The sequence below is a fragment of the Lipotes vexillifer genome, unplaced genomic scaffold, assembly GCF_000442215.2.
Source record: "Lipotes vexillifer unplaced genomic scaffold, Lipotes_vexillifer_v1.1 scaffold1176, whole genome shotgun sequence".
Lineage (NCBI taxonomy): Eukaryota > Metazoa > Chordata > Mammalia > Artiodactyla > Lipotidae > Lipotes > Lipotes vexillifer.
The window spans coordinates 204,036-220,630 of record NW_006795223.1 but is presented as its reverse complement, the minus strand read 5'-3'; the positions used below and the strand labels follow the sequence as shown (position 1 = coordinate 220,630).

General features: G+C 38.5%; 1 protein-coding gene across 1 annotated transcript in view; it reads left to right on the top strand.

Moving 5' to 3' along the window:
• LOC103089408 (alpha-fetoprotein-like) overlaps positions 1–16,595 on the top strand; it is a 39,663-nt gene that overhangs the window by 13,042 nt on the left and 10,026 nt on the right. The window contains exons 8-12 of the mRNA XM_007467574.1: positions 4,208–4,419; positions 5,883–6,015; positions 7,658–7,755; positions 10,027–10,165; positions 12,608–12,834. Coding sequence (XP_007467636.1) covers positions 4,208–4,419; positions 5,883–6,015; positions 7,658–7,755; positions 10,027–10,165; positions 12,608–12,834 — 809 coding nt within the window. The remainder of the gene's footprint in view (positions 1–4,207; positions 4,420–5,882; positions 6,016–7,657; positions 7,756–10,026; positions 10,166–12,607; positions 12,835–16,595) is intronic.

The window sequence follows — 16,595 nt, the reverse complement described above, 5'->3', positions numbered from 1 at the left end:
TTTTTTTTGCGGTACGCGGGCCTCTCACTGCTGCGGCCTCTCCCGCCGCAGAGCACAGGCTCCGGACGCGCAGGCCCAGCGGCCACGGCCGCTCCGCGGCACGCGGGACCCTCCCAGACCGGGGCACGAACCCATGTCCCCTGCATCGGCAGGCGGACTCCCAACCACTGCGCCACCAGGGAAGCCCGATCATTTGATTTTTATTGTTTGACTTATCCATCGAAGAATTATATTAAAAGATTTCTTAATATTTACCCATTTTTACATTGCTCAAGTCAATATCATTTTACTATATCTATGGTCTCTCTCTCTCTCTACATATATATATATGTCACATTTTTGCATTTATCTTTAGATGTGAAATGGATCTGGAACTTTCTTTTTTGACACATATTTTATCAGGTTTTGGTATCCAGTTATGATAACTTCTAAAAGATGAATTAGAATTTTTTTCTTTTCGAATTCTCTGAAATAACTTAAATAGCACTGTAACTGATCTGTTTTCAGGTTTGTCTGTGAAACTGGAGGAGGGATGGAGATACAAACTGATGTGACAGCTTCTCCATTTCTTTTGTTATGGATTTATTTAAACATTTTTTCAGTCAATCTTCATTATTCATGAATTCTATACTTGAGAATTCACCTACATGCCAAAATTTATTTGTGACCCCCAAATCAATACTCACAGCACTTTGTGGTCATTCCCAGATTTATGCATGCTCAGAGCAGTGGAAATCTGAGTTGCCACATGTGCATGGCTCCAGCTACAATAGAACAAGGTGATGCTCTCTGCTTTCTTGTTGTAGCTCTCATACTGTAAATAGGTGTTCTTTTTGCAGTCTATTTAGTGCCACATTTTCTGCATTTCTGTGCTTTTTGTTGATGAGTTAGCTCTTTAAAATGGCCCGAGTATAGTTCTGAAGTGTTGTCTAGTGTTCCTAGAAGCTGTGATGTGCCTTGTGGAAAGAATATGTATTTTATTTTATTAGAGTATAATTGCTTTACAATGGTGTGTTAGTTTCTGATTTATAACAAAGTGAATCAGCTATACATAAACATATATCCCCATATCTCCTCCGTCTTGCGTCTCCCTCCCACCCTCCCTATCCCACCCCTCTAGGTGGTCACAAATCTCCGAGCTGATCTCCCTGTGCTATACGGCTGCTTCCCACTAGCTATCTGTTTTACATTTGGTAGTATATATAAGTCCACGCCACTCTCTCACCTCATCCCAACTTACACTTTCCCCCTCCCCGTGACCTCAAGTCCATTCTCTATGTCTGCATCTTTATTCCTGTCCTGCCCCTAGGTTCTTCAGAACCTTTTTTTTTTTTTTTTTTTAGATTCCATATGTATGTGTTAGCATACGGTATTTATTTTTCTCTTTCTGAGTTACTTCACTCTGTATGACAATCTCTAGGTCCATCCACCTCACTACAAATAACTCAGTTTCGTTTCTTTTTATGGCTGAGTAATATTCCATTGTATATATGTACCACATCTTCTTTATCCATTCATCTGTCGATGGACACTTAGGTTGCTTCCATGTCCTGGATATTGTAAATAGAGCTGCAATGAACATTGTGGTACATGACTCTTTTTGAATTATGGTTTTCTCGGGGTATATGCCCAGTAGTGGGATTGCTGGGTCGTATGATAGCTCTATTTTAGAATATGTATTTTAGATAAGCTTTGTTCATGCATGAGGAACAGTGCTGGTGGCTATGAGTTCAATGTGAATAAATCACCTGTATGCAGTGTCCCCCTTATTGCCCCCTTTGCTTTCTGAGGTTTCAGTTAATCACAGTCAACTTTCATCTGAAAATATTGAACAGAAAAATCCAGAAATAAACAATTCACAAGTTTTAAATTGTGCACCATTCTGAGTAGCATGATGAAACCTTGTGCCGTCTTGTTCCATCTCATCTGGGACATGAATCATCCCTTTGTCCAGCGTTTCTCAGGGATTAGTAACTTAGCAGCCATATAGGTTATCAGATTGGCTGTCCTGGGATCACAGTGCTTGTGTTCAAGTCACCCTTACTTAACAATGGCCCCAGTGCACAAGAGTAGTGATTCTGGCAATTTGGATCTGCCAAAGAGAAGCCATAAAGTATACCCTTGAAGTGGAAAGGTGGAAGTTCTCAACTTAATAGGAATAAGAAAAAAAAAATCATATGCTGAGGTTGCTAAGATCAATGGTAAGAACAACTCTTTTATCTGTGAAATTGTGAAGAAGGAAAAAGAAATTCGTGTTAGTTTTGCTGTCACACCTCAAACTGCGAAAGTTTTGGCCACAGTGCATGATAAGTGCTTAGTTAAGGTGGAAAAGACATTAAAATTGTACAATAAGGTATTTTGAGAGAGAGAGAGAGAGAGAGAGATAACATTCACATAACTTTTATTACAGTATATTGTTATAATTGTTCTATTTTATTATGTTATTTTTGTTAACCTCTTACTGTCCCTAATTTATAAATTAAACTTTATCATAGGTATGTATGTACAGGAAAAAACATAGTATATATAATATTTGGTACTATCTGCAGTTTCAGGCATTGACTGGGGGTCTTGGAATGTAACCCCTGAGGGTAAGGGTGGGCTACTCTATATTAAATAAGGTGTTTTTAAACAGAAACATACACAAAATAAGGTTATGTCTTGATCTGTTGATGAAAATGTGGCCAGAGACTTGCAGAAAGCTTGTTCTGTATTTCCTCTAGGGTAGATGATTCAATATTCACGAATTCAGTGTTTATAACTACTGTGAATAATGAGAATCAACTGTACTTATCTTTGTCAGGTTTTAAAATATACATTTTCCTTTAAAAAAATCTCCTTCATTAGCACTTTCTCATTTAGAAATATAGAGTTCTACATGACAATATTATTATTTGATAACTAAAAACATCAATTATGTAGTTATACCTCCTTTCCCCCCCATGTATATATGTTTTCTCCTTTAAGTAATTAGTTTTGCAAAGGGACTGTTTAATTCACTGTTCTTTTCCAAGACAGAGTTCTTGGAAAACGCCATTTACTCCAGTCTCACAACTAGGTGGAGCCTAGTCAGAAGTGATTTATGTCATTTCTAGGCCTGGTCTATAAAATCTCCTGTCCAAAACACCCAATCTGAGGTCAGTGTTAGAATCTACAGGTTGAAGATGACGGGGCCTCTGTCAGCCTGGTTCTCAGAACTACTGCCCAGAGGCAATACACCTCCCCTTCTCAATAGGACTTTATTGAGAAAGAAACAGACTGGATCCTATTAAGCCACTGAGAGCAGGCTCGTCACTTAACTAATGTACACACTCTCCCTTATCGGTCTCAACCTGACCTCACAATGCAGCTTCAATTTACCACTCTCAGATCTAAATCTTCAGTACATTCTTCTTCTCTCCTGATCCCTTAATCTTAATCTCAACTAAATTTTCCCAATGAGCTCAAAATGTCCTATGTACCATTTCCCAAGTACACCATGTTCTTCACCTCTAAGACTCTTTATATATAAAGATGGATAATTCTAGTAAGCTTTTCCTCTCCATTTGTTTCCAACTAACTTCTATTTGTCCTTCAAGATTCAAATCATTCAAGATCTTCACTCTGACCTTTATCCAGTCTGGATTGCCAATCTCTCTTTTTTCTTCCAAAATATAATACATCCAATTCTCTAACAATTTATTTTATAATGCATTATTATTCTTGTTTAATTATTTGACTCTCCAACTAGATTGTGAGTTCCTTAAGTATAGAGACTAGCTTGTTCATACACACATATACTTATTTTTGTATGTGTATATATAAGTAAATATGTAAGTTTTATAGTAATAGTACAGTAATGTATATAGAAAATGACAGAGACAAAATGTTTTCTAAACTGGGATCCCAGAACGATAACAACAGTAGCAAGTAACAAAACTCTTCATTTGTATTTTGTTGGGCTAAACTTGAAAACAATAATACAGTCTGTCTCCCTTTAAGTTCTTTAAGAGATGTTAGAAGAACTTGTGACACTTGAGTAAAGTCAAATAGAGAAGGTTTCTTATTAGAATGAGTCACTATAAATGACCTTTTTTTGGTCTCGCAGTTTGCCATGGAAAAAGCAATATAAGATGCCAAGTTTTTCTCTGATTTTCTACTAATAACAATAAAAAGAAATAAGTTCAGAATGAAGTCATCAAAAATAACTGCTCTTTTATATTTATAGAGCCAGCTTATGAACTATACCTGCTCTAAACAGGCTACACTATCCAGCAAGATCATTCCATGCTGTGAACTGCCAGAACCATTCCGAGGGGAATGCATTATCAACTCAGAAAATGACAAACCTGATCTCTCATCCCTGCCACTTAGCAGGTTTACAGAAGACCAGTTTGTATGCAAACAATTCACTGACAAACAAGATGACTTCCTACAAGAGTAATATGGCTTTTTGTAAAATCTTAGTAATAGTATATTGTATTTATGGATTCTTTGGGAGAGATTGCAAACTTGAATGATGACAGAGGCGAGGCAGTGATGTGAGTGAATCGTTAAATGGCTGAGAGGAGATGCCTTGTGGAGTCCAAGGTTGCAGCTACTTTTTGACTCTAGCTACTTGTTACCATATGGGAATGTAGGCTTTGGGTCATTGGATCAACTGCATTTTGAGAGAAGTTGGAAGTCTCTTGATTTTTAAATGTTGACAACTAATATAGGAATTTTAAAAAACACAGTGAGCATCAAGTGTGTGCAGGCTTTGCTCTGAGGGACTTAGAGTCATCCCTAAGTAAGGGTTTCAGATTGGTATGCCTGGCCAGCTCTTCTAATTAATTTAATGCCTACTATCAAAGCCATAGTGTGGCATTACAAGATTAAAGAGATGGAGTTCTAACATCTCTGGTGTCCATTCAGAAGTGCAAATTATTTTGGGCATAAAGCAAACTGATTTCAATGTATTATAATATTAAGACAATATTACTGAGTGATTGAAATAGTTCCAAAGTCACTTTGTGAGGTATTATTTGGAGCAGCTAAATTCTAACAAAACATAAGAATTTGAATTTTCCTCAAAGTTTTCTGTAGATTGACTTTAGCTATATTTCTAAAATTACATTTGACGCTGGCTTATAAAAATAAATATCACTACCTGAACTCACTTATCCCTAAACTTGCATTTAGTATTGAAAAAGTCGATAGGCACAACTTCCTAGTGGAAATTACGTTAGACTATGAGTTGTAAGACCTGAGTTCCAGTCTAGCTTGGTCATGCATCAGCTTTGAAATGCAGTTCAAGCCACTTAATTTCCCCAGACGTTTGGGTTCCAACTGTAAACTGAGGCAGTTGGATAAGATCACTTCAGATGTCCCTTCTACAATTCTATGATTCCTTTGAAAATATTCTAGAGTCCAAATTTCTCTTTCTTGTAACCCAGAAGAATGTGCAGATTACGGACAACTCATGCTTGAAGGCTTATGTGGAAAACAGGGGAAGGTGGTTATTTAATACCTAGTCAGCACAGTCTTACAAAAAAATTGTAATATTTATAAAATCTAGCCTCAAAGGTCATCAAAAAATGTTCTCACCCAAACGCTTGAAATGAATTTCTAGTAAAAGTAAGGAGAGACCCTGAGCCAGGAACTAAATCTTATCAGGATGTTTTAGGTTCAAGTTTGAATCTGCCACTCACTACTGTGTAACTTTGGAAAAATCACGTAATTTTATTGATTTTTTATCTCAAAATATAGCCCATAAAACTTCCCTGCCAGCCTCCCAAGATTTTCAAATACCTAAAGTCAGTTAAAATATTGAATAAATGTCATGGTCATAGGTGGCTTTTGAAAGAAAACTATGGCTTCAGAAATTTAGTGTTTACTTTCTGATATGCTTCATGTGCTTACAGGTTTCTTTATGAATATTCAAGAAGACATCCAGAGTTGGCAGTTCCAGTGATTTTAAGAGTGGATACAGTATATCAAAACTTACTGGGAAAATGCTGTAAATTAGAAAATCCTCTGGAATGCTATAGTCATGGGGTAAATTCCTTTTTTTAAACCTGTTTCTCATAAGTGATTATAAACATAGGGAAAGGTCCAATGCTGTTAGTAGTGCTGTACTTTTGTAAGATGATTACGCATGTTCTTTCTAATTGCAAGCACTACACAAAAACTTTGATTTCTGTCTAAACCAAAGGCCACATCATTATACAGCAGCAACTTTCTGTGTGAGTCACTGCCTTACAGATTCTGTGTTTTATGAAAACAACTCTGTGCAGTCTTCTCTAAAATTTGCTTGGCATGGTAGCAGGTAGCATGAAAGCATAGCCTATTAGGGTGAGGGAAGGTTGACGGTTTCCACCAAGCAGGCCTGGAAACTGTCCCTATCTCAGGCCAGAAATCATACTGTTCACAGGCAGCAGCTCCTGTTGTGTAGTTGACATGGAAAAAGCCGGTTGCCTTACAAATCTCTGACCAGACATCTGTTATCCACAGTTTACCAGGAGCCAGGTGGTTCTGGCTTTTGTTATGCTGATTAGTGGCTTACGTATTTATAGAGAGGTGGGGATGGAGGATGAAGGCATTTCTTGTCCTGTTTGAGCTCAAGCAGGTACACCTAGCATCTTCCTGTTCCCGGAGAGAAGGCTAAATGAAGGCGACTTAGTCTTTTGTAGGTTAGCACCCTTTCATAGCATCACCTGTAGACTCCACAATCATCATTATGATAATAGCCCCTTATAGGAGCATGGATGTTTAGAGTTTACAAAGTAGCTTTACAACAAGTGTCCTATTTTATTCTCACAACAGCTTGGTAAGATAGGTAATGGCATAAGTACTAGCTACATTTTGTAGATGAGAGTTTTGAGTTTCAGAAGGTTCAGGTGACTTGTCCAATGTCACACAGGCAATAAGGACAAGGCTAAGTGTTAAATCCAGGCAAACAGTTTGCCAATCAGGTAAAATTTTTACTATAACAAATACTGTTTATTAGGATCAGGTGGACTGGGTCTGATTACTTAAGAAGATAACCAGTGCTCCTACCAAAGAGCTAAGTCTGCAAGGTCACTTGTATCTTCCCACTGGAATTTTATTTGCACTGTTCAAGAATTCTTTGAACTTTCATTTAGCTCTGAGAATTCCATGTGATTCCCTTTAACGTGTATTTGTGGAGTGCTTTACTATGTTCAAGTCCGGTACTTGTTCTTATTAAACCATGACTTCTTAATATGTATCTATATTTCTATACCTACATCCATATCTCTATATCTATACTGTTTACATAAAAATGCTGTATTATTAAAAATAACCAATATGCACGCATACACACACACATTCTGATCAATTAAACTTAGCTCTATAAATTACTTTTAAGGACCTCTTTTTGGCTTGATGAATGGTTAGCTTTATGCTTGTAAAATATGCCATTTAAGCCCATAAATGAGGTCATACCACAGGAAACTAAATATCAATCTTGCTGTCCCACTTTTTTCTCCACAAAGTACATGGCCATTCCTGTTTCAGCAAAATGTGTTTTTTCAACATTTCCAAACTCACTAAGTAAATAAAACCCTGGGTTTAGTAAAACAGTCACATTAAACTATTACAGAAGATGGTTTTGCAATCTTACCTCAAGATATATTGTTGCAACGATAGATAAACACTGATTATCTTTATTTTTCAGGAAGAGATGTTTCAAAGAGTGGTTCATGAAAGCCGTGAGCATGTGAAAAATCAGTGTGATTTACATGAGAAATTAGGAGAGAGTAACTTCCATGACAGGTATGCTTCCAAGATACTGTCCGATTTATGGTTGTTCGTGAGTTTTTGTTGACTCCTGCCGCTGAGAGTTGCTAAGAGTCTGTATTCAACCTTAAAATCTCAGAGGCCAAGGGAAAACTCAGTTCAGAATTAACCTAGTTATCTTTGTCTTGATAAGACAGTTGTCCACATAACCTTGGGTGCTTTTACATTGCTTTTTGGGCCAGTTTCCAGATTCCAGTCAATGCCCAGAGGTCAGGGAGCCAGCAGACCCTGACTGCCCTTCCGCAATCCCACAGGAGCCCTCTACCCTTCACCTGGACATTTAGTTTGGGGCTTTGCATGCAATCTGGAGTCAAGGCTGCAACAGAGATCTAATCTAGGTTTTCTTGTCAGTTTCAAGTCAGGTCAATATAGCAAATACAGTATTTTCACCATCAAGAGTAGAGATAAATAGGCACCTTAGTCAGAGGGAGCACATGTTAACTCTTTGTGTGCAGAGAGCCTGGTAAATCCCATTGTATTTCAAAGATTAAGATATCAAAAAAACAAAAAAGCCAATTTTCAGTTACCTTTAAGATCTTACTGTAATAGTCTATTAAGAAGCAGAGTATATATGTCAATCCCAATCTCCCAATTCATCACACATATATACAATAATACGTATAAAATGGATAACTAATAAGAACCTGCTGTATAAAAAAACAAACAAAATAAAATTCAAAAATTCAAAAAAAAAACCAACTGAATGCAGAAAACCAGGTGGAGAGCACTACGTTTGTGGATGTTATTTCAATAAAAATCCAAACAGTTTTGTGTGTGTGTGTGTGTGTGTGTGTGTGTGTGTGTGTGTGTGTTTTGATAAAATGATCTTAAAATTGAAACAGATATAAAATAGGTAACTAATAAGAACCTGCTGTATAGCACAGGGAACTCTACTCAAAAAAAAAAAAAAAAAGAAGCAGAGTATTGGGGAAAAGTTCAGTTTGATACAGTGTCCCATAATATTGAGCTTAAATTAAATGTCCAGAATAATGGATCCAAAAAAATTATTCTTGTTTTAGAATATGTGGCTTATTATTATTTTTTTTTACTGTTGTGTTTAATTGCTAACATCTAGCTTAAGGATTAGACCGGTGGCTCTCAAACTTTAGAGTGCATCAAAATTACTTGGAGGACTTGTTAAATACAGCCCACCTCTAGAGTTTCTGATTCAGTACATCTGGAGTGGGGCATGAGAATTTGTACTTCTAACAAGTACCCAGGGGATGCTGCCAATCCAGGGGTCACACTTTAAGAAGCACTGGATTAGGTTGACTATTTCCTTGGATGCTATAGCTAAATTCTTCCCCTAACTCCATTATAATATAAATGCAATAAATGATTCTGACATTTTGTCCTCAAATTCAGTTCTGCAGAGTTTCTCATTAAAATCTCTCTCCATATCCCTCAGTTCCCACTACCACTCTCCTAGTTCAGGCCATCACTTGAATTACTGGCATGGACTTTTCTTCCCTCACTTTGCCTCTTGCCCACCTCCAATCCATTCTTTATATAGCAACCATAATTATCTTTAAAACAATGTAAATCTGATTCTATAGTTAAGCTTTCTTCCTTCTCCTCTCTCCAATTCCCAATCCCCCCTAATTAAGAAAAAAATCACAATCAGTGACTTTTTAAATGCTCCCTTCTTACTTTCACTCCCCTTCACCTGGCTCATTTTTAGTTATTGTCAGATCTCAGCTCACATGTCATTTCCTCTAGGAAGCCTACCTGACCTCCCTGGGATGGGATTAGTTGTCGTTCTGTGTGCACCTATAGCATTCTCTATTCCTCTCATTACACTGAGTGTACTCCTCTATCTCCACCACTAGAGGCGTGAGACCATGAGAGTAGGACATGTTTCCTGATCGTTGGTTGCTGTAGCTTCTATTCCTACACGTTGTAGACAACCAATACATGCTTTAATGGCCTGTGCATATATTTATTTCAGAAGCTGTTTACTATGAGTCTGATTTTGCAGCCATCCAAATTAGCTATCACAGTATCCTTCATAAGTAGAAAGAAGATGGATCAGAGTGGAGCAATGTGTGAGGTGGAAAGGGAATTCCAGGTATACTGAATAAGCCATTGAGCCCCTGGGTCAAGAACTAAAAGGATAGACTTAAACCCAGTCTAATGACTTGCTCATCCCACATCAGAGACAATGTCAGATATTGAGAAAAACTTTGTAGAATTCTTCATTTGGGGCACATAGCCATTGCCAGGAATAAGAGGAAATTATTCTTTCAGGCTCATAGTCCTTTATACTAAGAAAGCCCCACAACTATCTGCTCAGGAGTTGGTTATATTCACGAAGAGCATGGCAGCTGCTGCCACCACATGTTGCCCACTGAATGATGAGCAACAGTTTGCTTGCATGGAGAACTCGGTAAGCGCATCCTTGACTGCATGTTTGTCTGTTGTTAAAAGTTCTGAACTGCAAGCCCCAGCAATCAGTCTCATATTGGTGGACACATCTATGAATTGTCAATGGAACCTTATAATTCTGTCCTTAAGAGAATTTATTTCTGGTCAGTTCATGCCAATTGTCTTTGATTAGCAGCAGGGATAAATAAGACTATCACTTTGCAAAAACTGGGGATGTCAGATTCACCAGACCTTTGCCTGGATCATAACCCAAGGTCTATTCCCTGGATTTTCAAGTCAACAAAAGCGATTTTGCTGATTTTAGACTAACTCATACTAATCAAAAGTGTAGGAAAAAAACCACCCAGTTTCCTCTTGTGTTTCTCCTTTACTCTCACACGATTACCATACTCACAACACTTCTGACACCAGATGTGTGTGGGTTTTTTTTTTTCCCCCCAAAGCAAGCACTGGGAATCCTACAATTTAACTCAATTCTAACACTATCTGCTTGGAGATAGCATCAGATCCTACGGGTTGAGGGCTCAGTTCCACAGGACTGCTCCCACCTCACTTCAGATGCCAATCACAAGTCCAAGTTGTCACCTGTGCTTCTGACTGATTAGCTATAAATCGGAGGTTTCCACAACCCCCTCCTTGGATTCAATTAATTTTCTAGAGCAGTTCACAGAACTCAGGAAAACACAGTTATCAGTTTATTGAAGGATATGAAAAAGATGCAGAAGAACAGCCAGACAAAAGATACATAGGGTGAGACCTGGGAGGGTCCCAAGTGCAGGAGTGTCCTGTGGAGTTGGGGTGCTCACCCTCTCGGTACTTGGATGTGTTCACTCACCTGAAAGCCCACTGAACCCCATACTATTGGGATTTTTATGGAGGCTTCCTCACATAGACATGACCAATTATTAACTGTATTTTCAGCTTCTTTCCCCTCTCTGGAGCATGGGGGTGGGGCTAAAAATTCCAAGCTTCTAATCATGTCTTGGTCTTTCTGGAGACCAGCCCCCATCCAGAAGCCATCCAGGAGCTCACTCAGAGTCATCTCATTAGAACAAAAGCTGCTCCTAATGCCCTTATCACTTAGCAATTTATGAGCATACCAGGAGCTTTGGGTCAGGAACCAGGGTCAAAGGCCAAATATTTATATTTTCTGTTATCTTACATCAAACTTACAAGTGTTACCTTCATTAGACAGAATACCAGGTTTCATTTACAGTGAGAAATGTCTTCCCAACGTCAAGAATAATTGGGTCTAATAACTAGGCTACACTTTTCCCTGAATCACATTACTTGGGAAGTTGAATTAGGATATGGGTATTCATGCAAATGGAATCAGAGGAAGGGCAGGGATGGTCTTGAGGGATATTTCTTCCAGGGATATGAATTATTCCCTCCTAGCAATGGAGAACATCACTCCAGGACCTGGATGCTCATCTCCAGGTCTCTCTCAAGTGGTATATTTTAACGCTACTGAATTCTTGTTTGGTGACAGCTTTCTTTGTCCTATATTCTTGGTAGAGCATCTCCTCTATACTAAGTTAGTCTTTTTTTCTGATAAAATATAGTTGTTTTGGTTACAGATTTAAAATTTTTTATTATCCAGCTCTGTTTTCCTTTTATTTTATTATAAATTTTTATTATCTAATCATGCCTTCCTTGGGGAACTCTTGATTTATATTCCTAAAACCTTGTTTTTAAGTGATCTCTTTGGTTACTTCAATAAATTCATAAATTAAATATTGATGCTCACTGGTTTCAGTCACTTCATCCCCACATAGATAAGTGACAGGGAATTTGTGTGGTCATTATACTCAGAGTGGAATACAGGCAGCCTTGCAGTCAGCATCAGGATAAGTATCAGACACACCCTGGGAGCAAGGCAAGGTGACTGTTCTAGAAGGAGACAAGAAAATGGAAGGAGACAACTGAAATAAGATCCAGGGATTCCTTTCACCATTCATTTATTCACTTTTTCATTAATTCAACCAGTGTTTATAGGTGATTTATCATATACCAAGTTCTGTGGTAGTTACAGATGTCCAGTTATAAAACACAGAAACACATTGGATTTGAGCTTTTTTAGAAGTGCACTCATCAGTCTTGCATCTGGGTCAAATTAGCAGTCATGTTGACCTGAGACTTGATTTTAATTTGATGGAGCATAAGAAACTCCTGCCTCAAGTCAACACTGGTCTATAAATTGCACACTGAGGAGGAATTGGGAGGTCGGGTCCAAGGGAACTGACCTTTGAGGATGACAGGAAGAGGGAGGACAAGGCTGAGAACCAGGCTTCACCTGACACTCTTGCTCTTTCCCAGACAGTGAAATCCAGGCCAAATTAGCAGGAAACTAGAATTTGAGAATACTTTTCTATGGATAAAAAAAAATAATATTAATGACCACAAACCTTATGGCTCTTATTTTAATTCTTTTCTGGGGAAGGCAAAGCTAATTCTTGGAGCTCTATGCAGAAGACACGAGGCAGAGCCTATCAATGCTGGCGTGGGTCACTGCTGTGATGACTCGTATGCCTTCAGGAAGCCTTGCTTTGATGACCTGCAAGTAGATGGAACTTACATTTCTCCACATTTATCCTGTGACCAAGTCGTCAACCTTAATGAGGACTTGTGCAGAGCTCAGGAGGAGGAATTACAAACTGAAAAGCAAAAGTAAGGATCTCTGTTTATATGTATATATACATTCTGGTTACCCTGAATCAACACAATGCATCAAAAGCCCTCCACCTCCTGGCAGTGGGGCAGTTCCCCTTTAGTGCCCACTCACTCCTCCCACCCTCCTCACGTGCCCCTGATCCTGTCCTCAGGAGAAAGCGGGTCCTGGTCCTCATAGTTCCTTCTCCCCCACGATCATTAGAAATGGTTGGTAGCTTACTTCTAATTAATTTATTTACTCTAACACTTGCTCTTGGAGAGTCTAAATATTATTAGTCCAACAATATCATCTTGCCAAGTGAGGCAGAGTTTTTATTGCCTTGGGAATAAACACATTCCCGTGGGCAGCAGGCGTAAGGTTGTCACTTATTCTGTTTTATCACAGTACTTAAAATTCATAAGCCAACTGACCCTTGAGGTCCTTTCTTCAGTTCCCAAGGTGAGCTGATCACAAACTAGACTGTAAAGCTTTCCTGTAAGCATCCAAAAACCATTGTAACACTTAGTTAGCCATTCTTTCTTTAGCCCAGGCTGATGTGAGAAGATAATACTTTATTTTTAGAGTTTGGGCTTTGCTTTCTCTTGAGGAAATTCTCTGGCATAGATAGGCACCCTTGATGTATATCATCTCACCAAATCCTGACCGCAGATTTAGGGGGTAGATAATATTATTACCCCATTTTAATTGTGAGGAAGCTGAGGCTAAGAAGACAAGAAGAAATGGTATGAGATCATGCAGCAGGTAAATAAGTTGTTGAACTGGAATTTGTACCCAGGCTACCTGGCTCAAAGCACATATACTTAACTACCAATATGTAGCTGTTAGTGTGCCCTAATCAAGGGGTTATAATGCTGGTGATAATTTTTAATACTTGAAAATCTTCATGTAAGGGCTAGATGATGAAAAGTGTGAAATATTAGGAAGCATCCGTGTTCTAGTGAATTCACTGTGTTTTCTGTATGGAGAAAGCAATAACACAGAGACAGCTAATGTAGATATTTCTAGAATATTCTGGGAGGATACATATTGGGAGTCAAGGGCTGGGCTAGACAAAGCTCTCCAATTTCCTGGGAAGTGATAGGGGTTCTCTCCATGGCTTTCACCCCTATATAGTTCTGACTGATCATCATAGCATAAGTCCACATACACACAAAAAAGAAAAAGAAAAAAGTGAAGGGGCTCCTGGAGGGGAAAGACAAAATTCAGCAGGTTTAAAAAGAGAAGGCAGAAATGAGGTCATGGAATAAGACAGAGGAAATAAAGAGAATAGAAGTTCAAAGGAAAAGAATTTAAAATCCAATTAAGAAAAATACAGAGTTGAAATGTTAAGACTTAAGATAGTATATAAAGACTAGAATGTGCTTTAAATGAAAGGGTGAATAAATGTAATGAAAACAAAAGATTAATATCATTGAAATGAAAAGCTGGAAACAACTTGATGGTGTTGAGGATTAAAAGTAGGATCTAATATTTTAAAAGGTAAATTAAAAAAATTAAAACTAAAGGGTTGAATAGAATTAGGGGAAATGTTTTAAAACAGCAGTTAGGTTGATAGGTAGAGAGATCCGGGGGGTGGGCTGGGTGGGTGCGAGGAAGTGGACAGGAGAGATAAACCCACTGCAAGCAGATCACAGGTATGTGGCAAGTCGTTGTAAGGGAGGGGGGCCTAGCTTCCAGATGGCACAGAGTCCCCAGTTGTAGAAAAGGCAGCCTTCATATCTGGAGTGTCTGGAGTGTCAAGGACCATGACATGCTGATACATCTGCTCCAAATCTCATTCCCAGACCTGCATTCTCATAATGGGACCCTTTTTTCCCCTTACCTATCCCAGTACAGTGAAAGTGTTTCTCCTTGTTTGTTTATTTATTGGAGTATAATTGTTTTACAGTGTTGTGTTAGTTTCTGCTGTACAATGAAGTGAATCAGCTGTATGTATACCTATATCCCCTCCCTCTTGGACCTCCCTCCCACCTCCACCCCCCCATCCCACCCATCTAGGTCATCACAGAGCACAGAGCTGAGCTCCCTGTGCTTTAGGTAAGCAGCTGCCACCTGATCTGGAATCTCAGCGGTCATGCAAGTGTTCCCTCTACTGGTGCCTCTGGAGACGTGCATCCAGAAACCAGCTGACCCAGCAGGACAGAGGAGAGAGCAGAATAGTTGGGTGTGTCTGAAGCATAGGTGAGAGAGGGGAGAGAAACTTTTGGGGCTGAGACTAGAGGGGTTGGGAGGGTTCAAACCATGAAGACAATTGGAATCCCAGAGCTTGTGAGGGAAGAGAAGGGTACCTATGAAGGAGCCTTCCTACATCCTCTGCTAGATTTCTCTATTATTGTTAAATCTACAGCTCAGACCCTCAGGGAAATTATAAAACTGCTCATCAGTTATTTGCTGAGTGAATAAATGAATAAGTAGGTGAGAAGCTGTGACAGTGTACCATTTATTGTGGGAGTCAGGGAGAAGGGAGACTGTGGTTGGAAGCAACCAATAATTTGAAACGAAAGTTGCAAATTGTGCTATTACTATAATTATTCATTATAATTATTATAATTATTCATTATCATTGCCATAATTTGATGAAATAATTATTCATATTATCTTTGCCACTATTTATTAAGTGCCTTCAGTATGACAGTTACTGTACTCAGCCCTTTAATATAGTATTATTTTTGGTCCTCACAAAAACCTTGCAATGTAGGTATTCAAATTCTCATTTTATAGAGTAGGGTCAGAGAGGTTAACTATCTTACCCATCGTCACACAGACTAGTGAGTGGAGGACCTAACTTGAGCAAAGTTTGTGCACTTTTTATGACATTGGAAGGAAAAAGAAGTCCAGATTTTGCATGAACTCACAGTAAAACCAGTGCCCCTCCTATACCAGCTTTGACTACTTGGGGTGCTGAATCCCCCAGGCCAGACCATAGAAACCCCAGTGGGTGCTGAGAAATGTGGTAATCTCACTGTGTAGGTACTCATGATGGTTAGTTTCTGTAACATGGGACTGAAGCTGTCCTATGCTTTTATGGGTTGGGTAGTGAATTTCAGCATAATGAACAATATTGTTATCTGTGGGGGACTATCTTCTGAGACAAAAACCACCAAAATTCCAATGGGAAATAGCCTGTATTTCTCACTTTGAATAATTAATTTGTTAAAAACTGATAATTATTATTCAAAGATAGTATCAACTGTTTTGACCGTACATCATACGTAACCATACAGACTTGAATGATACAGAGACACAAACAAGCACAGTGTTTTCTTTCAAGTGGGATCAAGTTGAGGTCTAATTGGAAAATTGAATATGTACATATCTCAACTATAATAAAACATAATTTAAAAAAGATCAAATATGTACAGAACGGTTGGATAGAAAAAAGAATGCTTATACTATTCTATTTCTTTGTAAAATGTTGACTTACTTCATTATTAAAGTAATACATAGTCTTTGCAGAAAATTTAGAAAATACAGAAAAGAGAAGAAAAACATAATACTTTTATTCCAACACTGCAGAGATACCCATTATAAATATATGTATAGTGTAGGAATACATAATTCCATATCTGTACACAAGTGCACACTCCCACAATTGCCCTCTGTCCATCAGTCTATGGTTTGAATACATAATAATGCAAGTTTTGCACATTCTTACTACTACCTGCTTATACAGAATTTCAGTTCCAGCAATTATCCTCAGAATCCTCAGGGGAGAGCTTATGAAACTCCCCTTGCCTCTCCCACTCGGCAGGAATTC